This window comes from Erythrolamprus reginae, chromosome 1 (genome assembly GCF_031021105.1).
Source record: "Erythrolamprus reginae isolate rEryReg1 chromosome 1, rEryReg1.hap1, whole genome shotgun sequence".
Lineage (NCBI taxonomy): Eukaryota > Metazoa > Chordata > Lepidosauria > Squamata > Dipsadidae > Erythrolamprus > Erythrolamprus reginae.
This window is the reverse complement of record NC_091950.1, coordinates 157,815,248-157,839,512: the sequence shown is the minus strand read 5'-3', so window position 1 is coordinate 157,839,512 and position 24,265 is coordinate 157,815,248. Positions and strand designations below refer to the sequence as shown.

The following is a 24,265-nucleotide window of genomic DNA, read 5'->3' as shown; positions in this document are numbered from 1 at the left end:
TGATTTAAAGGAGACAACAAATGAGAAAAAGTATATAACTCCCTGGAACCAACTCCCCCCCCGAGATTTGAAGAATGCAGAGTCACTTTAAAGGATTGTTTTAGAACTGGGCAAGAAGGGCTAAAAAAATTCCAGATTGCAGTTAAGAATAAAAGTGAGATGAAATCCAAGTGAAGAAATTAAGGACTGAGTACTATACTTGACAGATATTATTGGAATGACAGGGACAGTTTGAAGAGTAAAATTGAAATAAATAACTTCCAGCAGGTGGCTGGTGAAGACTAGGGAGAGTTGGGGTTTTTTTTACCTTGTAATGCAAAAGATAAGGAGAGAGAGAGAGAAGAGAACTGGGGCTTACAATTGTTCTTTGTAATTATAGCTGGAATTTAGCCCACAATTACAACAGTCACAGAAACGTGTAGTTATGTGATTGCCATTAGTAACTTTCACTGACGGTTTCCTATAAGCAAAGTTAATAGGAAAGCCAGCAAGTGGTTGTAAAAGGTTTGTGAAGTTCCCCTTAACAATCATAGAGGATTCACTTAAAGGTGGCCCCCAAGACTGCCACAACTGCTCTTGTAGCCTGGTTGCAATTGTGTCACATTGTGCTTTATGATGGTGATGCTTAGCAACAGAGTTGCCAGTCCCAATTACTGTCCTTCAGTAAAAACTATCTGAACAAATAGTAATAAAGAAGCCCATTTGTCAAATTCAAGCAAGTTGCACAATCAACATGTCTAATTGGAAGAGGAACAGGAAGGAAGACTTGGTATCACAGCATGAAGCAGAGAAAATTCAGAAATGTTGATAAATTGAAGTTTAAATCAAATAAGCAATTGCAATTTGTATAAAATATACAGATGAGCTCTACTTTAGATATAAGGCATATGTTGAATAAAAAGTTATAATTGAACGAGCAAAGAAAAATAGTTAAGGTTCATTCATTTACATAGTACAAATAACTCATAACAGCTTGTTATTTCTGCATCATATATTATACAATCACAAAATACAACATAGTACACAATTATCTACCGAGTTCCGAGTCAGCTGGGGTTTAAGGATTATCATTAATCATTTTCTTTAACCAATGTTTGCAATTAACTAACAGAAATTTCAAAAGCCTTGTCAAAGACACTTGTTTAATGAACATAAAATTTTCCCCTTTCTTGCTTTAACCTACTAAGTAAAATTATATGCTGCACAACCTATTCAGTGTAAGAAATTCAAGGAGTCCTCACAATTAGATTTTACATGTACAGCTTAAGTTCATTTCTGATAGCAATCTTTTTTGTTATTCTGCAATTGGCTTAATAAATATAAGAGTTTTATGATAGATCTTGAAAAATATTGGTGGTTTGAGACAGGAAACAGTAATTTCTGCTTGGAATAGAATATGAGTCTGAGTTTAATTTATATTTTAAAGTTTTATACTGAACTACACTACCACATTTTCCTAGCATTCTACAAGGTGGAAAGCCATTATTGAAACAAATATTTGTCAAACCTGGAAAATGGGATTAACATACCTGTAGTTAAAGGAAGGTGAATGACAGTTTTTAAACATGTCAAAGTATACCAAAAGGATGACAAAGTTGCTCCTGACAGTAACAGAAGTAGGATAGGTTTCAACATTCCTCTGATAAAATCGGCAAACCTATAACATAAACCATAATTTAAAAACCATTCATACAATCAGTGATTAAAAAGTATATATTAGTTGAATATATATATTAGCTAAAGTGCCAAAAAGAATTATTAAAACAGTGTTTTCTGACATAGTAGTTTGTTTTAGAAAAGTATCAATAGACACAAAGATGCATTACAATATATCTGATAATTTTGAATTACTAAGGTGAGCCTTACATATACAGGTAAGTCTATGGTTTGTTTTATTTTTATTTTATTCTTGCCTGAGAAAAATATCTTAGAATGTGAAAAAAAAATCCTGAATAATGGAAATTAACCTTTTCCCGTGCAATTAATGAGGCATTGTAAATGGCTTTATACTATTTTTCTCAGTTCAACATCATCTTGAGCTGAGTATTTCTGCTAAGTTCAATGGGCTAGGCTGGATATAAAGTTTGTTCTCAAAAGTATTGGCATGCCCATTTTCACATTTTCACCTATTTTTGTAGAAATCTTAGTTCAGCCATTTATCCTGGATTACCCAAATGGGCTATGAAAAATGACCACTGAATTAAGATCACTGCACAATAATAATAATAATAATAATAATAATAATAATAATAATAATAATAATAATAATTTACTAGATTTGTATGCCGCCCCTCTCTGAAGACTCGAAAGGGATAATCAATTAAAATATATTGGAATAACAAGAAAACTGGTAATATGTCAGGAAAAAACAGTGAGAACATAATATAAAATTATTTAAATGAATACATCACATTACAATGAAATGCTTAATGAATCACAACAGAATAAAATTATTAATCAAATAAACAATTGAAACAAGATTTCCACAACTAATTAGGGAATAATAAATGGCAAATCGGGAATTATTGAAGGAATAATGAATAAATCAGAAAAAAAGGCATATTAAAATTAAACTTTGGCTAACTTCAGTTTTTAATTAGAATGTTTTGCCTTTCAATCTTATTAAGGGACATTAAAGGCTTGGGTTAAAAAGAAATCAGGATCATATTTGGTGGCATCAAAAAGAAATACAGTAGTTGTCTCCTCTTAAACATTATAGACAATTGTATCTTTTAATGAAAGAACCGTTGTACATACCTGAACGGTCTTCTCAGTGCTCTGGAAGGAGAGTCCATCATGGGTTGTTAACCAATCCTATTGGTAGAGACTGAGTTAATTTAAATAATTAATTAACTGGCACCGCCCCCTTAGCAGCCCCCATGAGCCAGTTTTAAAAACGAAGACAATGTAAAAATCAGAAACTTTTATTAACTTCATAACCAAACAAGAAAGTTTAACAGTCCCAGCACTCCGGCGACCTGGCCAAACACCATGCCGGGTGGGTATGGACTCTCCTTCCAGAGCACTGAGAAGACCGTTCAGGTATGTACAACGGTTCTTCTCCATTGACTCTGGAAGGAGAGTCCATCATGGGATATACCAAAGATCAAGTCCCCTGGGAGGGAAAAGGCTGGGCCGAGGTCGTTGGAGTGACACACACTCGCTGTAAGACACGCCTGCCAAATGAAGCCTCCGCCGAAGCCCATGAGTCCAGTTTATAATGGCGTATAAAAGTAGAAGAGGAGGCCCAAGTAGCGGCACGACAGATATCCTCCAAGGAAGCTTGCGTTGACCAAGCCGCCGAAGCAGCCGCACTTCTGGTGGAATGGGCCAGGACCCCGGCGGGGAGAGACTGTGATCTCGATGCATAAGCCTCCGCAATGCAATCTTTAATCCAGCGACTAAGGGATTGCGAAGACACTGCAAGACCCATTGAGGTCTGAGCAAAGGAAACAAAGAGTCTTTCTGTCTTTCGAAAAGGCGCTGTCCTCCTGATATAGAGCTTCAAGGCTCTTCGGACATCGATCTTGTGCCAACGAAGTTCAGAGGGATGTTGACCATGTGTGCAGAAGTCCGGTAGAACCAGTTCCTGCCGTCTGTGAAAATCGGAATTCACCTTCGGGATAAACGAAGGGTCCAACCGGAGCACCACTCTGTCCGGATGGAACACACATAAGTCTGGCCTGACGGAAAGTGCTGACAACTCCGAGACTCTACGGGCAGATGTAATCGCCACCAAAAACAATGTCTTTATTGATAACAGTCTATAGGAAATCGACCTCATTGGCTCAAAGGGGGGTCCCGTGAGGGCCCGTAACACTAGGGTGAGGTCCCATGTCGGGAATCTCCTTACCGGAGGAGCGTGTTGGTTAATAGCTCCTTTGATGAAATCTCTCACCCATGGATGTTGAGCTAAAGATCGGAATTCTGATACACGGACGATAGTGGACAGGGCCGCCACCTGTCTTTTCAAGGTGTTGGGGGCTAAACCCCGCTCAATGCCTGATTGGAGAAATTCAAGAATTGCAATGAGCGAGGCCTGCTTTGGATCACAATGACGGGCCGAACAAAATCTGCAGAAGGCTGCCCACGTTGCCTGGTATATCCGCACTGTCGATGGCCGACGAGCCGCCTGCATAGTCGCAATGACAGTGTCCGGTAGGTGTTGCTGCACTAGTCGCTCCCGCTCACACGCCAGGCGGTTAACTGGAACCATTGAGGCTCCGGGTGACAAATGGAGCCCTGAGTGAGGGAGACTAGGCGATCCGGAATCCTCCAAGGAGGGGACACTGAGAGAGCTACCAGGTCCGCGAACCACGGCCGACGGGGCCAATATGGCGCCACTAAGATGACCTCCGCCGCCTCCTGAATTATTTTGTCCAGCACCCGTTGCAGTAGACACGTTGGGGGAAAAGCATACAGTAGGCCGCTGGGCCATGGAGACAATAGAGCGTTGACTTTCTCCGCCCTCGGTGAAGGGAACCGTGAATAAAACCTCACCAGCTGCGTGTTGGCTTGAGATGCAAAGAGGTCCACCAGAGGAGTCCCGAAACGTTGACTTATCAGGTGAAATACTCCGGGATCCAGTCTCCACTCTCCGGGGTCCAGGGTAGATCTGCTCAGCCAGTCTGCCTGAACGTTGCTGGTCCCGGCTATATGTTCGGCCGACAGAGAGGCTAAACGGGGTTCCGCCCAGTCGAAGAGAGCCGCTGACTCGACCATTAAGCGAAGCGACTTCGTTCCCCCTTGATGATTCAGGTGGGCCCTGGTAGCAACATTGTCGGTCAAGACCAACACATGCTTGCCCAGAACCCAAGGGAGGAAGGCCTGAAGAGCCAGAAAGACAGCCCTGAGCTCCAAAAAGTTGATGTTGATTGGGCTCAGATCTTCCGGAGACCAAAGGCCCTGGGCCATGTGTAGCCCCATGTGGGCCCCCCAACCGGACAGACTGGCATCCGTTGTGAGGATTAAGCGGTCCCGGTTGCAGAAGAAGGTTCCGTTGTCCAAGGCAGGGGAAGTCCACCAGCCCAACGATGCCTTGACCGAGGAAGGAAGGTGAACTGATTTTTGAGAGTGACTCAGTTTGGCCTTTTGCCAAGGTAGAAGAAACCATTGAAGGGCCCTGAGATGATGACGGGCCCAAGGTACAATGCCGATAGCGGAAACAAGGGTGCCCAGGAGCTTGGAAAGGAATGCGAGAGACACCCGATGTTGTTGCCGAAGATGTGAAATCAATTGTCGGATGTTTGCCATCCTTTCTGGAGACAAAGTCACAGTCCCTGTGGAGGTGTCTATCATGGAACCCAGGTGCAACAGCCTGGCTGTCGGAAGAAGATGACTTTTTTCCTCGTTGATTGTGAACCCATGGGATTCCAACGTGTGTCTGGTAACTGCCAAATCTGCCCACGCCCTCTGGGAGGATCTGGACAGGATAATGAGATCGTCCAGGTATGCCAGAACACGAATACCCTGGGATCTGATTTCCGCCGTCAGAACGTCGAGCAACTTTGTAAAGGTGCGAGGGGCCGACGACAGGCCGAACGGCATTGCCCTGTACTGATAGTGAGAGCCTCCCAGGGCGAACCGGAGAAACCTCCGATGAGACTGTAGGATGGGCACATGCAGGTAGGCCTCTTTTAAGTCTATGGAGGTTAATAGGTCCTGCATTCGAATTGCGGCCAAGATGGTTTGAAGGGAATGCATCCGGAATCGCCGATATTTGATATAAGTATTGAGGTGCTTTAAATTGAGGATCATGCGAACCCCTCCCGATGACTTTGGCACAAGGAAGACCTTTGAATAAAAGCCGGTACCTATCTCGTGCCTGGGCACCTCCTCTATTGCCCGGATCTCCAACAGATGGGCAACCTCTTGCAGAAGCTGAGACCTCTTCAGGGGGTCCCGCTGAACTGGGCACTGCACATAACGGTAAGGAGGGGGCTGCAGGAACTCCAAGCGCAAGCCCTGGGAGACAGTTGCTAACGCCCACCTGTTGGAGGATGTAGTCCGCCAGGCGGCTTCGAAAAACCGAAGTTTTCCTCCCAGGGGTTGTTGAAGAGAGTCACTTAGAGCGCTTGAAGCCCCTCTGGCCGCCACGAAAGGGGCGTCTCGACTGTTGATACCCCCTTTGGCGATCCTGGAAGGGCGCTCTATCTCCCCGGAACGTGTTGGAGTTATATGGGGTCTGAGAGTAGGGTCTTGCATTCTGACCCGCTGGAGCAGAAGAGTCCCACCGAAAGGACGGCCTGCGCTGGTAGGGAGTATAGCGACGCTCTTGGCGCCGGTAGGCTCTGGGGAGGGACTTTCTTTTATCCTTGTCTTCAACAAGGACTGGATCTAACGCCTCCCCAAAAAGCTTTTCTCCTTGAAAAGGAGCCGAGGCCAGATTCCATTTGGACTTGAGGTCCGCTGGCCAGCTCCGCAGCCAGAGTAGGCGCCTTGATGAAAGTGTTGCTGCCATACTCCTGGCCGAAAACTTGGCAGCATGCAGAGTGGCGTCTGCTGAAAACTCCGCTGCTGCCAACAGCTTCCCAAGATCCTGTCGCAAGCGACCCTCATCTGGTCCAAGTCTGGCCTGCATCTCCTGCAGCCAGACAATAGATGCTCGGTGAAAAAGGAAGCAGCCGCCGCTGCTCGAAATCCCCAGCTCGCCATCTGGTGGGTTTTTCGGATCAACACCTCTGCCTTTCTGTCCTCAGGCTTAAGGCTATCGCCTGTCTCAGAGGGCACTAAAGACTTAGAAATCAGCTGCATGACAGGCTGGTCTATAGGAGGGAATTCCAATAATTTCTCTACCTCCTCATCACATGTGTAGAATCTTCTCTCTACTGCAGAGGGACCCTGAGCGGCAGCTAGATGTTGCCAGGGTCTTTTGACACTTTGCAGGATGATATCAGAGGATGGGATGTGCTCTGACTCAGGCTGGGGTTCTTTAAAGAGGACTGTAGCCGGTTTTGTCCCATCTGTGGGGTCTGCTGCTTTTTCAGGGCCTGGCAAGTCTGCAGTCTGTTTTGCTTTATGAAGCAGTACCCTGAAAGTTGAGGCCTTAAAGAGCCCAGCAGCCACAGGCTGTTCTGGTGGTGTCTCATCATCAGAGAGCTCATAGTCTTTTTCAATTTCCTCTGACGGGCTGGCCTCCTCAGCCCAAGACCCCAAGCCTGAGGGGGGCGGTGCGCACCACAGGTTTTTTGATTGCACCTGGCGAGGCTGCTGCGTAACTTGTTGCACCCCCGCCGCCATCCCCTGAGTGTAGGCATTATTAATTAAATCCTGAACCGAAGGGGACATCTGAGGCCAAGTATCTGGTAGAGGCCTAACTCCTGTAGAAGCCCAATGCTCAGGTGGACCACGAAGCCCCGCTGCTGTTGGCGTGAAGGTGGCTGAGGGTCCCTGGCCGCTCCTTAGAGACTGACTTGCTGACCCTGGCCTAGGCTGAATAGGACCAGGAGAAGGGAGCACCTGAGGCATCATTGGCATCTGTCTGTCTGGAGACCAATCGCGGTCTGACATCACCTCTGCTGGCCTTATGGCAGTATGGGGAACTGGTGTGTCCCTGGCCAGGGGCAAATACTGCGCAGACAGAGGGGAAACCGTCAAAGGGGTGTGAAGGGCCGCTTCCAGCCTTTTTTCCAAGGCCTGAATCCTCTTTTCTGCATCTTTTAGTGAAGAAGAGGAATGCTGGGATTTGGCTTTATCTTTAGCCTTGGCTTTGGCCTTGGGGGCAGTGCTAGGAGAAGGCACTTTCCCTGGATTCATTTGATCTTCCATTGTACTTACAGTAACACCGGAGATAAGAGATTGCAACTAGCTCACACCAACACCACGCACAAAATGGCGACCAGGCACCCCTGGGGCTAGCGCATGCGCAATTCCTGCCCCGATTGGTTGATCGCGCCCATTCTCTGGGCGGAGAGCAACTTTCCCGCCGAGGGACAAAATGGCGGGCGCGGGAAAGACTTCTGAGGGAAATTAGCCCTCTATGTCACCGCGCTGTTCCTTTGGGGGGGGCAACCCCCCCAGGCCATAGACCTCCACTTTTCACAGCCGCCGGCACGCTCAAGCATTTATTTCCGATTTTCGCCGCTCTCGTGCGATCCCAGCACGAGCGACGCGGCGGCGGCTTCGGCGGCGGCTTTTTTACGAGCCGCCGAACAGCTGAGAGGCGCTGGCTCCGCGCCAGCCCTCTCCTTTGAAGCAACGCCGGGGAAGCCTGAAAGCCTCTGAACTTGCCCGTTTGGCCTTTTTTTGGAAGCCTCTGGAACTTGCTGGGGAAGTGGAGATTCCCCCAAGCCTCCCAGTGGGGGGGGCGGACCCCCCCACCTTCGGCTCGCAGCCGGGTCTGGCCTCGGAGGCCAGGGACCCCAGGCTGTGTTGCTCCTCGCTAGGGGTGGTACCCACGGAGGGAAGGGGCCCCCGAGGAGAATAACGGTGGGGGAGTGCCCACGGAGGGCAGAGACCCCTTACTGGAAAAGTGATCTGTGAAAACACAAGAAAAAAACATTAAAACAATAAGTATTCAATTTTAAATAATAACAAACAATTTTAATAAATTTTAATTAACCCCTATGTCAAAATAACATGAGGTAACTCATAAGACAAAAACTCAAACGTCTCTACACTTAGACTGAGTTTTTAAAACTGGCTCATGGGGGCTGCTAAGGGGGCGGTGCCAGTTAATTAATTATTTAAATTAACTCAGTCTCTACCAATAGGATTGGTTAACAACCCATGATGGACTCTCCTTCCAGAGTCAATGGAGAAGAGGCATCTCATGAGCTGGTTACTAAGTTTCTGATGTCAGTCCTGAATATCATTTATTATTTTTCCCTAAGCATATATATTTGGTTGCTGTTTATGCGCTGACCTTTCAAAATTGATATTAAATTCATAGGTAGATGAAAGCATTATTAATTTCTTGTTTCTTACATTTTTGCCTCTGGACTTTGCAGTCAATAAATTTATTGATATATGAAAATATAAATGGAATGGTTTTAATTTCCCTTTAATCATGAAAAAAAGTGCAGAAGCACTATCTGCTCAAGTTTTTAAATTATTTCTCCTAAAGTGTCATATACCTATGATTTATGGTTCATCAGATTTTTTCAGGAATTAAAGCACATTGCAATATTGTGGCTGAGTAGAGAGAAGCCCGATAAATATTTTTTAAAGCTAGTTCAGGTCCTAGGTCCTTAAACCAAGATGGTGTGGGTCAGTGGTGGGCTACGAGCCGGAATGCTAAATTGTGCTCGCCGCCGTGGCTCATAAGTTTTTGCGGGACCAGCGCAATTTTGCTGCTACACCTGTGGAGGTAGCAAAATCGCGCACAGAGCCGCAGGTAAAACCTCGCCAAAACACTGGCACAATTTTGCTACCTCCACAGGTACCGCAGCAAAATCTTGCTGGTCCCGCAAGAACCTACGAGCCGTGGCAGCGAGCACAATTTAGCGTTCCAGCTCGTAGCCCATCACTGGTGTGGGTCCTTTAAAGCAGGGGTCTCCAACCTTGGCAACTTTAAGACTTGTGAACTTCAACTCCTAGAATTCCTCAGCCAGCTTTTCTGGTTAGAGACTTTTGCTTTAAAGATATGTTAGTTCAAGACACGTGCCCCAGCAATTCTTTCTAGTGCAGAGGTAGCCCAGATCAACCATCATTGGGCTCAGATTCTGTCTTCCAAATAGATGTGAACCCTCCTTCATTACACTCTTAAAGCATAAAAGTGAGTCAGGCTTTAATTGTCCAACATTAATTAAGTCCCTTGTTCATATAGCTGCAGAAAGTAGCTGGACTCGCAAAGTTTAATGTTTCCAAATGTAAAATAATGCACTTGGGGAAAAGGAATCCTCAATCTGAGTATTGCATTGGCAGTTCTGTGTTAGCAAAAACTTCAGGAGAGAAGGATTTAGGGGTAGTGATTTCTGACAGTCTCAAAATGGGTGAGCAGTGTGGTCGGGCAGTAGGAAAAGCAAGTAGGATGTTTGGCTGCATAACTAGAGGTATAACAAACAGGAAGAGGGAGATTGTGATCCCCTTATAAAGAGCGCTGGTGAGACCACATTTGGAATACTGTGTTCAGTTCTGGAGACCTCACCTACAAAAAGATATTGACAAAATTGAACGGGTCCAAAGATGGGCTACAAGAATGATGGAAGGTCTTAAGCATAAAACGTATCAGGAAAGACTTAATGAACTCAATTTGAATAGTCTGGAGGACAGAAGGAAAAGGGGGGACATGATCGAAACATTTAAATATGTTAAAGGGTTAAATAAGGTTCAGGAGGGAAGTGTTTTTAATAGGAAAGTGAACACAAGAACAAGGGGACACAATCTGAAGTTAGTGGGGGGAAAGATCAAAAGCAACGTGAGAAAATATTATTTCACTGAAAGAGTAGTAGATCCTTGGAACAAGCTTCCAGCAGACGTGGTAGATAAATCCACAGTAACTGAATTTAAACATGCCTGGGATAAACATATATCCATTGTAAGATAAAATACAGGAAATAGTATAAGGGCAGACTAGATGGACCATGAGGTCTTTTTCTGCCGTCAGTCTTCTATGTTTCTATGTTAACATTTCCTGAGTTGAAAAGGGACAGCATTCTGACTTTGTGCCACTTGGAGGGCATAGGATGTTTAAGTTTGGGAGCTAAAGGACATAAGACAATTTATCAGCTTGCATTAATTTACCAGCTTGCAGTATAATGAGTTGTTTGTATTGATTTTTAAAGACACTTTAATTTTACATATTGTAAGCCTCTTAGTGTCATATGAGTAAGTCGTATACAATGGGGGATATGTAAGCCCAGTGAATCTCTCTCAGACCTATCTGTTGGTGTAGGGGAAGGGGGAGAAGAGAGAACCGCATTTAAGGTTTCTGAATGAAAAGTAGGATATAATTTAAATATACTACCTGGGAATAAATAAAGACTATATGAAGCCAAAACCGACCTAGCTATAAAGCCATTCTGGTTGAGAATTCTGGGAATTAAGGTCCCAGCTTTTAACCACAGCTTTTATGTGTAAAGTCCATGTCTTTTTGTTAACATTACGCAGAGAAAATACTTCCTTAATTATCAGACAAGGTTGGCACTAATAACTGCCATTTCAGACCAGGTCTTGCATTCCAACTGAGGCTAATAATATGCCTCAAGAATCAGCATTCTGCTCCTTTTTTCTATCTAGCAACTAACATTCAGAAAAATTGGTCCAGTTCTAATTTATTCTCCACTCACACACTTTATCACGTCTGCTGTTCCTTTCTTCCCCTCCTTTTTTCTTTCCAACAAATTGCAATATAGCCCTTGACCTTGAGCTTCCACTGAGAAGGCAGTTCAATTCCTACTACAGGACACCAAGGAGCAAATTGCTATCACCCCTTTAATTTGGACCAGTATTTCATGAACTAAAAACGTCACTTTGTATGCATCCTTTAGTTCACAATTTAATTAAATCTTTAAACCCCTCTCCTTATTGCTATAGCCATCACCCTATGTTGCAAAGTTGCTGCATTTCGTCTTTGCTATAGTTTAATGCGGAAGGAAATGTTGAGCTATGAAGGACAAAACCTGAAAAATAACTGGCCATTATGAAATATGACAAGAAAAATGCCATGGGGGGGGGGATCGGGTTGTTTTTGCAATGCTGTGCAATTTAAGTTTAAAAAAAGGGTGTCACTTTCTGAAATTTTTTCCCTTTCCTTCTTCAACCCAAATTAGCTTCCATTGTGAATAAGAAAAGCATACAATACCCACCAGCCACCTAAAATATCTTCAATCATAAACATCCCATATAAATTATCTCAAATTTCTGGTCTGGAGTTAGGAGAGTGGCATAAATCTCATGTGGAGGAAGGCACCATATACCACTGGTAACAAAATAATGAAATTTGAGAGCTCATTTTCCAACTCGCTTTCCTTTGACTGGCATAAATTTGTACCACAGGCACAAACGTTTCTATTAGATGCAGAGATTGCTTGACATCCAAATGATAGCTTCAGCGCCATCCAAGTGGAAAGAGGTTTAAATGTAGTGTCCTTTCTAGATTGCATTTAGCCAGTAAATAATGCTCACCAGGTGAGTGAAATTATATTGCAATTTATTGCAATGGGTGGTGGAAGGACTGGGACTGAGTTACAGTATAGGATGGAATAAATCTCCACTAGAGGAAATTGTAAGAGGAAATTTCAGAGCTATTCAGCAAATTAGCAACTAATGTATCAAACCCTTGGTCCATGGGCTGGATGCATCACATGCTGGTCATGTTTACCCATGGGAGAAAAGTTGGGATATATCATGTGACGACAATGTGACGTTTGACACCCCTGAACTAGTGGTACAAAACAAAACAAAGGCTCCACACTTAAATTGTTAGAAAATATACCAAGCTGCCTTCAAGCCACAGGACTATCAGAGAAATCCATGAGCCTGTCGGACCTGACAAAAATCATTACTTAATTTTCCTAATTACAACTTTCATCAGATGATAGTCAGCAGAGACACTGATTTAATTTTATACAGATAAACTGCTGAATAGGTCTAAGGAAAGGGAGTCATTCATCAAGAGAGATAAATCACTACTCTTTTTGCATTCAAAATTCTTTGCTTGAAGGTTTTGTAATTTTTCAGACAGAAAGAGGCATTTGGCAAGAGGCTGTTAGCTTTTTATTAAAAGCACAAAAAGTCTGAAGCGCTAGAGTCAACAAAAATGTATGCGCTGCTACAGAATTGGAAACCATTTGTTAGCAGATAAAAAGACATTAACAGATATTCCGCTACTAAAATTGAGCTACATGTTTGAGTAATTAATTTCTCTCAAAAGGTCAAAATTTACATAAAACTCAGTTGGCAAATCTGCAGAAGAGTCATCATAAAGCTAAAAAAGAACGGACACCGATTACAATATACCAGCAAGAGAAAGAACTATCTTTTGTATAAAAGATCCGATACCATGGTTGAAGAAAAATCAATGTGATACAAGACTTTGCTGACTTAAAGCGATAAGAGCCTCTACATATTTATAGTTTTAATTCTATGCCCTTGTTCCCATTTCTTTGGGAGTGTTTTATCAAAGAGCTCTGCTCTCTAACAACCAGATATCTCATTTAGCAAATCTAAATAAGCAACTCCATTTTTTAAAGGTCAGTAAGGGGTGCACATAAGTGCACCAGAGTGCTTTCCATCCCCTGTCCTAATGTTTCTCTTTTACTAGTATCATGTATATAAATATTATATTGCATAGCAGTATCGGCTGACAATGAGTCAGTCGAGGTGACTGGGGCTAAATGTCTTTGTCCATCTGTCTGGGAGGAGTTTGACTTGGTGACACCTGATGAAGTGGACAAGGCCATTGGAGCTGTGAGTTCTGCCACCTGCATACTGGATCCGTGTCCCTCTTGGTTGGTTTCGGCCAGTCGAGAGGTGACACGGAGCTGGGTCCAGGAGATTGTCACCGACTCCTTGAGGAGGGGGTCCTTCCCGGCTCCTTATAAGGAGGCACTTGTGCGCCCCCTCCTCAAGAAGCCTTCCCTGGACCCAGCCGTGCTTAATAACTACCGTCCAGTCTCCAACCTTCCCTTTATGGGGAAGGTTGTTGAGAAGGTGGTGGCGCTCCAACTCCAGCGGTCCTTGGAAGAAGCCGATTATCTAGGGTCTCAACAGTCGGGTTTCAGGCCCGGTTACAGCACGGAAACTGCTTTGGTCGCGTTGATGGATGATCTCTGGCGGGCCCGGGACAGGGGCTTGTCCTCTGTCCTGGTGCTTCTTGACCTCTCAGCGGCTTTCGATACCATCGACCATGGTATCCTTCTGCGCCGACTGGAGGGGTTGGGAGTGGGAGGCACTGTTCTCCAGTGGTTCTCCTCCTACCTCTCCGGTCGGTCGCAGTCGGTGTTAGTGGGGGGTCAGAGGTCGACCTCTAGGTTTCTCCCTTGTGGGGTACCTCAGGGGTCGGTCCTCTCCCCCCTGCTATTTAATATCTACATGAAACTGCTGGGTGAGATCATCCAAGGGCATGGGGTGAGGTATCATCAATATGCGGATGATACCCAGTTGTACATCTCCACCCCATGTCCAGTCAGCGAAGCAGTGGAAGTGATGTGCCGGTGCCTGGAGGCTGTTGGGGACTGGATGGGTGTCAACAAACTCAAACTCAATCCAGACAAGACGGAGTGGCTATGGGTGTTGCCTCCCAAGGACAATTCCATCTGTCCGTCCATTACCCTGGGAGGGGGAACTACTGACCCCCTCAGAGAGGGTGCGCAACTTGGGCGTCCTCCTCGACCCACAGCTGACATTGGAACATCATCTTTCGGCTGTGGCGAGGAGGGCGTTTGCCTAGGTTCGCCTGGTGCACCAGTTGCGGCCCTATTTGGACAGGGAGTCATTGCTCACAGTCACTCATGCCCTTATCACCTCGAGGTTCGATTACTGCAATGCTCTCTACATGGGGCTACCTGTGAAAAGTGTTCGGAAACTTCAGATCGTGCAGAACGCAGCCGCGAGAGCCATCGTGGGGCTTCCAAGATTCGCCCACGTTTCTACAACACTCCGTGGCCTGCATTGGCTGCCGATCAGTTTCCGGTCACAATTCAAAGTGTTGGTCATGACCTTTAAAGCCCTACATGGCATTGGACCAGAATACCTCCGGAACCGCCTACTACCGCATGAATCCCAGCGGCCGATAAGGTCCCACAGAGTTGGCCTTCTCTGGGTCCCATCGACTAAACAATGTCGTCTGGCGGGCCCCAGGGGAAGAGCCTTCTCTGTGGCGGCCCCGGCCCTCTGGAATCAACTCCCCCCCGAGATTAGAACTGCTCCCACCCTCCTTGTCTTCCGTAAACTACTTAAGACCCATCTATACCGCCAGGCATGGGGGATTTGAGACATCTTTCCCCCAGGCTTATTATAATTTATGTTTGGTATGTATGTGCTGTTTGGTTTTTTAAATTGATAGGGTTTTTAGTTTTTTCTTAATATTAGATTTGTGCCTGTACAATATTGTTTTGTCCCTTGTTGTGAGCCGCCCCGAGTCTTCGGAGAGGGGCAGCATACAAATCTAATAAATTATTATTATTATTAATTATTATATCTTTGTATACCACCAATACGTACATGACAAAACAAACAAATAAATAAAATAAATAAAGTATAGCACTGGAACCTTAACCATGAAAGAAGTAATTTTCTAAAATAAGGTAACTGGTTGTTTTTAAAGTATAGCATCCAACTCTATTAGTCATATCCAACAGCCAACTATATTAGTCGTATTTTGATAGAAGAACCATCCAATGCTTCCAATAATACAGATTATTTTGACCTACGTTTTAAGATATCTGCAAGTTATTAAAACCATAATCCGAAGCTTTAAAATTCCAGCTGTCATTGTATATGAAGGAGGAAAAGCATGAGGGATTGAGTCTCAGTGTATTTATTGTACACACAATCCTTGTTATCCACAGGGGTTACATCTTGAAAACCCTCGCAAAAATAGAAACCACTGATACCAAAGCATTGAAGTGATTATAATCTGTACTGAACAATGAATGAGATTGTCTCTAAAATGGAAATCTTCAAATATTTACCTATCATTTTGTCATAAATACTTTATTTCAGCAAAGAAGAAACTGGGCAGTTACAAATATTCTTTACTGTTTAATTTTTTAATAGTAAAAAATACCTACATACAGACAAGCACTATTGGAGTAAGGCCCCCTTTAAAAAAAACCCAATAGGATACGTACATGGCAACAGTGCGGTTTTTCTGCACAACTGTGGAGCTTACACTTTGCCACCAAATCTGACATAAACAGGATGTCAGATTTGGTGGTAAGCTCCACAGATATGCGGAAAAACACATTTATTTAGCTATAATGTAATTTAATTACTTTAGTAAGATTACTAATCCATAAATAAGACTAGCTACTCCCAATCAATCTTAAACATAATACTTTTTAAAAAACAGTCCTATGGTGCAAGTATTGCTATACAGCACCAGGAGTAAACGCGATAGTACTTTAAATTTTAAGATAGACAAATGTATTTAAACAGATTTTAAAGACATGTTGAAAGCAATCATTTTTCAAGCAAAGTGTACAGTTCCTCATGGCTAATTTATTCAAGGCTTTAGGCCAATAGAGGCCACAAATGAAAGAAGCAGTGCCTCTTTTTCCAAAATGCCATTGTCATTCCTTCAAGCCCAATGGAAAGATGAAAGGAAATTATATAAAGGGATTTAGAACTCAGTCTAGTCATCCATCAGCAGGACAACTCTTTAGGAAAAAAACAACCCAATGCTACCAAAGTTGGTAAGGCTGGAAAAAGCTAGGGTAAAAAAGAAAGAAGACTGAGTTTGAAAATCAGTCATATTCCTCTTGGGATTGAGGAGAAAAACAATCCATAATAAAGTTCCTCTCAGACATCTTGGTGGGATAGTTGTTTGGGATGATGCCTCACTATTGCTGATTCCTCCATGCAATGTTCCTCTCTCTTCCTCCTCCTAACCTCTGACACATAGCAGTGCATAAGAACTCACCCTGTGCATGGAAAGGCACATATACACAAAAACACAGGGATGTGCTTCACAAGGGAAATTGGAATCTCTCCCTCCTCCTTTACTTTAGGAGGCTAGGGCAGAAGCTGAGCTTTTATTTAAAGAAGCAGGATGACTGGGGTGGGGGGCGGAGGAGGAGAGTTAAAACGCACAGTATTGTACATTGGGCGGCCAAGGGAAAACGTTCAAATGTTCAAAAAAACCGCAGAGTATTTTTATTAATATTTTTTGAAAACCCATGGTATAGCCTTTCTGCAAAAGTCGGATCCGTGAAAGTCAAGGGACCGTTGTATATGCTTCAGTGTCATTCATATAAATGTATAGTTTAGTTTATGATATATAGCAGTGATGGTGAACCTTTTTTCCCTCAGGTGCTGAAAGAGCATGTGCGTGTGCTATCGCGCATATGCAAGTACCTACACCCATAATTCAGTTCTTGGAGAGGGCGAAAACAGCCCCCCCCCCGAGGACCTCTGGATGCCAGAAACAGCCTGTTTCCCAACTTCTGGTGGGCCCAGTAGGCTCATTCAATCCTCTTTTGGGTTTAGAAAAAGAGCTAGCAAGCCCACATTTAATCACCACTTTCCATTATATCCAGATCAAGAAATACAATCAGTAGTTTCTAAACAAAGTAAAACCCAGAAGCAATGTACTCTTCTAATTTTTTCCCGGTGTGGGCGGAAAAGTATAGTGTCTAAGCGACAGTCTCTTTGGGTCTGGGCGGAATAAATAAATAAATAAATAAATAAGAGAAAAATCCCTTTTATTAAAAGAAATTAATAATTTAAAAAAACCAAAATCCATTACTATTAAAACTAAATCAACCAGCAAAACCAAAAACATAACTATTAATAAAAACAGGTGAGGGCTGGTTTTTTTTTCTCTGTTATTATTTAAGTGCTTTTACCATATGCTTTAAATCAAGTCACTTCTCTCTCTGTTTCTCTCTCCTGTCATTCTCTGCCTCAATCATTTTCTCATTTCTCTTTTCTCCCCTTTTTTCTATCATTTCTCTCTATCTCTTCCTTCCACTCTTCTCTCTCTCTCTTGCTTTCTCTGTCTCTCTCTCACACTCTCTTCCTTCCTCTCTCATCTCTCTCTTTCTTTCTTTCTCTTTCTCTCTCTTTCCCCCTCTTGGTCTCTTTCTTTTTCTCACTTTCGCCCTCTCTTGCTTTCTCTCTCTCTCTCACTCTTTCTTGTTTTCTTTCTCACACTCTTTCTCTCTCTTGTTCTCTCTTGCTATCTCTTTCTCCCCCCCCTTTCTCTCTCTCTCTCTTTCTCACTTTCTCTCTATCTTACTGTCTGTTGCTCTCACTCACTCTCGTTCTCTCTCCGTTCTTCTCAGCGGAGGCTGGTGATATTCAATGTCGGGAGGGCGCGGTTGCGCACGCTCCCTATCTCCATACCAGGCCACTCGGAACATTCAAAATAAGAAAAGCCTTCGCTGGCTAAAGTTTCTCTTATTTTGAATGTTCCGAGTGGCCTGGTATGGAGATAGGGAGCGTGCGCAACCTGCCCCGCCTCTCCTGCAACCCCCTTGCTGAGAGCCCGGGATGAAAGTGCTCTCAGCAAAGGGACTGAGACGGGCAGGGCGTGCGTTCCGGGTGCGGAGGAGCCGTGCCCAAAGGTAGGAGGCGGCGGAGGAGCAGAGGGGGCGGATCGGGCGGGGGGCAGTGACGAAAGGCTGAGGGGGCCGGAGGCAACATGGGGAGGCAGGGGCGACTGCGGCTCCCTTCCCTTCTGCTGCCGGCGCCTCTCCGCCCCCCCGCGGGACTGCGCACCCATGGAAAATGGGGACTGCGCGCCCATGGAAAAGGGCGCGCAAGGCGGTATTTTGGGCTGCGCGCGCGCTCACGTGCGCAGCCTACAAGGAACGGTGCCCAGAAGCTAAATTTAAATTATAGTTTAAAGCTGGTTTATGATCATAGCCAGCTTAGAATAATTACACATAGTTTTTGATTTGGAAGGAAGAGAAGATATGGTTAAATGAGCATTTCTAACTGGCTTACTCTTGTGAGATGCAGGAAAAAGTTTCATATGGACAGATACTTCTTATGGATATGTGGTTTATTCAGCTATGATTTAATCATATGATCATAATCTTATATTATCTAGATTCCTTTTTGTATGAAAGTTCATTAAGATGAACAATTTATATGACTAATATATAATTTGGGATTACTTTGATATTTGTAACAAGTCAATATAACATTCAGTACTTTTAAACATCTTTTTTATTAACTGCTTTGATGTGATATTCAGAAGTTCACAACTCACACACAGACAATGGCTTACATTAATGGAAATACAACAAGATTTTCATAAGATGTTTAAATTCAAACCAGTCCAATAACATCCCATTTTCTGAAAGAATCAATCACAACTAAAGATGAAAGCAAACACGAGCAAAATACCCATAGTTCCTTCCTCACTTCATCTAAGTATTATTCCACCTTTGGATGAAGTGGATAGAGGGTAGTTGTCAAATACAATAATACATCCTGCATAGTTTGATGACTGAACTAATGGGATTTTCTGCATTCACGGACTTAAAAAAAATAAACTAAACCAGGCAAATTACTACTCTAGATAGAAGATGAACATATTTCTAACCTATAGAAAATGATTTTTTTTCTTTTTACAATCGTCATGGAAGAGAGGAAATGATTTCAAGAGGTATTATTTTAGTAAAACTGAAACACAATTTTGCTAAAGAAAAATAAGAGGGGAAAACAAGCTTACCTTGCTAGTGCTATGCCAACAACACAGCCGCCTACAATGGACCAAAATCCAATCCAACCTGCATCCACCTGGGGAAAAAAACAAGATAAAGAAATCCAGTGTTGTTTCTAGCAACAGAGAAGGTAATTGGTTGATATTTGCTATTTGGATATAACTACTTTGGAGTGCAGCTCTGGAAGTAAATTCCTATTTGGCTATTAATTGACATTATCATTTACCGGTAATTTGTCTACTTTAAAAAAAAAACATCTAAGGAAGCAGAGATTCTTTCTTGGGACCCTCAAAACTGCTTTCTCAAAACCCTTTTGAGAAAGAAAATACGAATCAGCATACTTGGTGTATGAGATGATTTTTTTTTAGATTGTCTTGAGCCTGCCCAGAGACATTGCATGCACATACAAAAGGGGTAGAACTTTCAAGGATGTGACACTGTCACAGAAGACTACTGGGCACTTTTGGAATATTGTCACTGGTCTGATCAAGTGACACCTAAGGTCAGAAACAAAAATTGAGCATGAAAAGAAGATGATCAACCATGACACACAGTTAGACTAGGTCTTAGATAAAGTTTGAAAAGCAATGAGGTTCTAGTCAATGAAAGGGGATGGGAAAGCATTCAATTGGGACTTTGGAGACGTATATAATCTTTTTCTATCCACATCCACATAATTGGGACTTTGGAGAAGTATATAATCTTTTTCTATCCACAGCCACATAATTGGGACTTTGGAGAAGTATATAATCTTTTTCTATCCACATCCACATTCTTTCTCGTGACCCTCAAAACTGCGCAGTTGCGCAGTGGTTAGAGTGCAGCACTGCAGGCTACTTCAGCTAACTGCTAGCTGTAGCTCAGCAGTTCAAATCTCACCATCAGTCAAGGTTGACTCAGCCTCCATCCTTCTGAGGTGGGTAAAATGAGGACCCAGATTGTTGGTGGCAAGAGGCTGATTCTGTAAACCGCTTAGAGAAGGCTGTAAAGCATTGCGAAGCGGTATATAAGTCTAAGTGCTATTGCTATCTGCTTTTGATTAACAGAGTTAATCTAGTCCAATCCCTTGCCCAAGCAGGAGTCTCTCCAGCAGAGGTGAAATGCTCCCGGTTCATGTGGACCAGTAATGATGACTGACCATGGTTTACTACCCCCCTGAATTGGTCATCCGGTGCTCACCCTGCAAGCAGATGTCCTAGGACTACACATGCAGTAGGACATGAGTCCACACCGGAAGAAGGTTCTGGGAGATGCAGTGCGCATGTGCAGCAGCCCCAGGACACCTGCTTGTTTTTCCCTGTCTTTTGGATCTGGTGCACACCTCAGGTCCTGAAGGGCAGGGTATGCTCTTGCCGGGATCTCCGCCATCCCAGAACTGCACTGCGCCAGGGAATTTTCCTGCATGGTCGTGGTGGGGGTAGAGCTGCCCAGTGAGGCTTTATTTGAGCATAGGTCGGTGTTTGGTGTGGAGCTATGGGGCTGGGAAGTGTTCAGAATGGCAAGAGGTGGTGCAGTGGATAGAGTGCAGTACTGCAGGCCACTAAAGCTAACTGCTAGATCTGCAGGTCAGCAGTTAAAATCTCATCACCAGATCAAGGTTGACTCAGCCTTCCATCCTTCCAAGGTGGGTAAAATGTGGGGGCAATATGCTGGCTCTGTTAAAAAGAGCTATTGCTAACATGCTGTAAGCCGCCCTGATTCTAAGGATAAGGGCGGCATAAAAATAATCAATCAATCAATCAATAAGAGGGAAGTAAAGATGACCGCAACTTCCTCCCCCTCCTCCTTGTGGGGTTGAGTTTGTTTTCTAAGCCCACCTGAAGCCACACCTATCTGACCTCCAAAGCATGCCCACAAAATAAGCCACACCCACAGATCTGGTAGGGGAAATTTTCACATTTCATCCCTGCTCTCGAGGAACTGGAAATAAATAGGCCTGGTTTAGTTGTATGTGAAGGTAACTTATGAAAAAGTCTTGAGTAAACTTTATGTGGAATTCCCCTAAGGAAACAAAGTATAAAGCTACTCTAATTATTCTTTTTCTTTCCCTTCATGCTAATGGGAAAACTTTTTAAAATGCATACTTGTGAACTAGCAATGAAATTTGAAATTACTATCTCTCTCCTCAAGGTCAACAAATTAAGGTTCAGGCTTTCCCAGAAGTTGAATATTCAGATCTGAAGCAGCTCAATTATGTTCAATTTCTACAATGCCACTTTTAATTTCATACAATATCAGCCATTCTGCTCGTTATTTTAATTTTAAATCGCGAAACCAAACTTTTGTCAGAAAACCATAAAGAAAGACGCATAAATAGACACACACACACACACACACATGTGCACCTACTTGGCTTATGTGAGCTGGAGTTAATATCCAATCGAGAACACCAGACCATCCTGAGAAAACCCCCAGTGGTATTGCATAGGCCAGAGCAATCATCAAAAAACGGGGATTGCTAGAAAGTAAAAGAAAAAAAAATACAAAACAGGTTTGTCAGTAGCAGATCAAATTTCATTGCAATACTGTACTTTCCTCCTCAAGGACACTAGAGGCACTAAATTGGGCAAGTTACAAGTTATAATTTTGCTTAATTTAGTTGGAGTTATGATGCAGCAATCATATTTAAATAATGTTCTTTTTCTAGCAACACTGAGCGATATATATAGATTTTCCTGGAGGCTACATGTGGATAGTACAGCATCCTAACAGGCAATTTAGTCTAAATTATCTTTGGCTCACTTCAGGAACATGACTGTGTACAATTAAAGCATATCTGCTGAGGCAAAACCAATTAATACAGTATTTTGATGTTTTACTTAATGTTGCTGTTGTCAGGCTCTTGTTTTCAGTTATTGTGTTTGAAAAGGATTAACCACATTTCAGAGATATGATTTGTAAAATATGTTTCTCCTTCATATTTTGAGTTCAGCTTCTGTTCTGTTTCATGGTCGAAAGAATTTACATTGGGTTTTTACTGAACTATCTGAATACTACCACATGTAGAAACAACAAGAACCAGTCCAGTAACTAATAAAAGTTTTGCATGCAAACATTTTTCAGTTTCATTTACTGTGTATATAGTATACATATCCTAGTTCTTTAAGTATGCATTGGTCTGAACAACAAATGAAGAAAATACACTTGCCTGCTGTTCCAATTTGTATTCCCTCTTAGAGGTTCTTCCTTACAAACACTCATGAAATATAGGTAGTCCTCACCTTACGACCATAATTGAGCCCAAAGTTTATATTGCTAAGTGAGACATTTGTTAAGTGAATTTTGTCTCATTTTACCACCCTTCTTGCAAACATTGTTAAGTAAATCATTGAAGTTATTAAGTTAGCAACACAATTGTTAAGTGAATCTGGTTTCCCCATTGACTTTGATTGTTAGGTCATAAAAAGTGATCAAGTGATCCCAGAACATTGAAAGTGTCATAAATATGAGTCAGCTGCCAAGTATTTGAATATTAATCATGTGACCACGGAGTTGCTGCAATAGTCATAAGTGTGAAAAATTGTCATAAATTGCTTTTTCAGTAACTGAATGGTTACTAAATGAACTATGGGTAAGTCATGAACTATCTGTATTATTATTATTATTATTATTATTATTATTATTATTATTATTTATTAGATTTGTATGCCGTCCCTCTCTGGAGACTCACAACAGAACACAGTACAAATCCAATAGTTAAAAAAAACAATTTAAAACCCTTAATATAAAACAATCATACATCTCAGACAAACCATGCATAAAATGGAGAGGCCCAGGGGAATAAATTTCCCCATGCCTAACGGCAGAGGTGGGTTTTGAGGAGTTTGCGAAAGGCAAGGAGGGTGGGGGCAGTCCTGATCTCCGGGGGGAGTCGATTCCAGAGGGTCGGGGCCACCACAGAGAAGGCTCTTCCCCTGGGTCCTGCCAGACGACATTGTTTCATCGCCGGGACCCGGAGAAGGCCAACTCTGTGGGACCTAACTGGTCGCTGGGATTCGTGCGGCAGAAGGCGGACTGTATGGACTGTGATATATTTGGGCGATAGTATCAGGTAACATTTTGCTCTTCTTTTTCTTCACTTCTCCCTCCTATATTGTTTATTTGTGTCAGAAGCAATTAAAATAAGACATACTACATGACATAAAATTTAAAATATAAAATGCAAGATTAAAATATGTACAAGTTAAACAGATTTTGCCCAGAAACTAGCAACATGAATTGTGTTCTGTCATGCTGCCATGAGGGCCTCGAGTGTACGCTGGGGGAACTCATCAACAATTCAGAAGCACAAGCACCCTTCCTGTAAATTCAAGGCTTGTAAGCACACTGTTGGAAGGGGACTTGCCCTAAAGGGTAGACTGATTAAGGATCGGAGCTGAAGTTCCAAGTATTTATCCATCTGTGGCCTTCCAAGCAGAGCAAAGATATATATCACAACCAGGGATGGGTTCTAACCTACCTCGCCGCTGGTTCACTTTTCCCCACACTGCGTGGGCATGTGTGCATTGCACGCCACGCACCTCTGCCTAGCAAGTGTATGCACAGTGGCAAAAACCAACTTCGCATGTGCAGAAGCAAATAACAAGTTTAGAGCTGGTTTGGGGGCATGGCCAACCAGTGATCACTCCTGGTTTGGCGAGCGGGTGGAAATTCCCACTATAGGTTCTACAGAACTGGTCCGAACCGAGAGCAACCCACTTCTGATCACAACTTATAAAGTGCCTGGGTAAGATACCTACACAGAGGAAACAAATGTATAAAGAGACTGCACTCCAATAATTGCTTCCCCTCCAATAATCTGAGTTCAACATGGGATTTTAATAGTTGCACAAAATAGCCCCACACTCTATTGTTCCCTCTGTTTGGATATGGTGCCAAATTTGACAATCAGCATTTTATATCAGACATTCATATCAGTCACAAATATTGCATCCATTTGATATATAAACTGAGCCAACATTCATCATTGCTATAAGAAAATGAAGGAA

At 43.1% G+C, this 24,265-nt stretch overlaps 1 protein-coding gene across 1 annotated transcript in view; it reads right to left on the bottom strand.

Annotated features, from left to right (window-relative positions):
• SLC49A4 (solute carrier family 49 member 4) overlaps nt 1-24,265 on the bottom strand; it is a 110,512-nt gene that overhangs the window by 18,316 nt on the left and 67,931 nt on the right. Inside the window, exons 5-7 of the mRNA XM_070730278.1 lie at nt 21,627-21,735; nt 19,286-19,353; nt 1,530-1,657 (exon numbers count right to left, since the gene is read on the bottom strand). Of these exons, the coding sequence (XP_070586379.1) occupies nt 1,530-1,657; nt 19,286-19,353; nt 21,627-21,735 (305 nt within the window). The remainder of the gene's footprint in view (nt 1-1,529; nt 1,658-19,285; nt 19,354-21,626; nt 21,736-24,265) is intronic.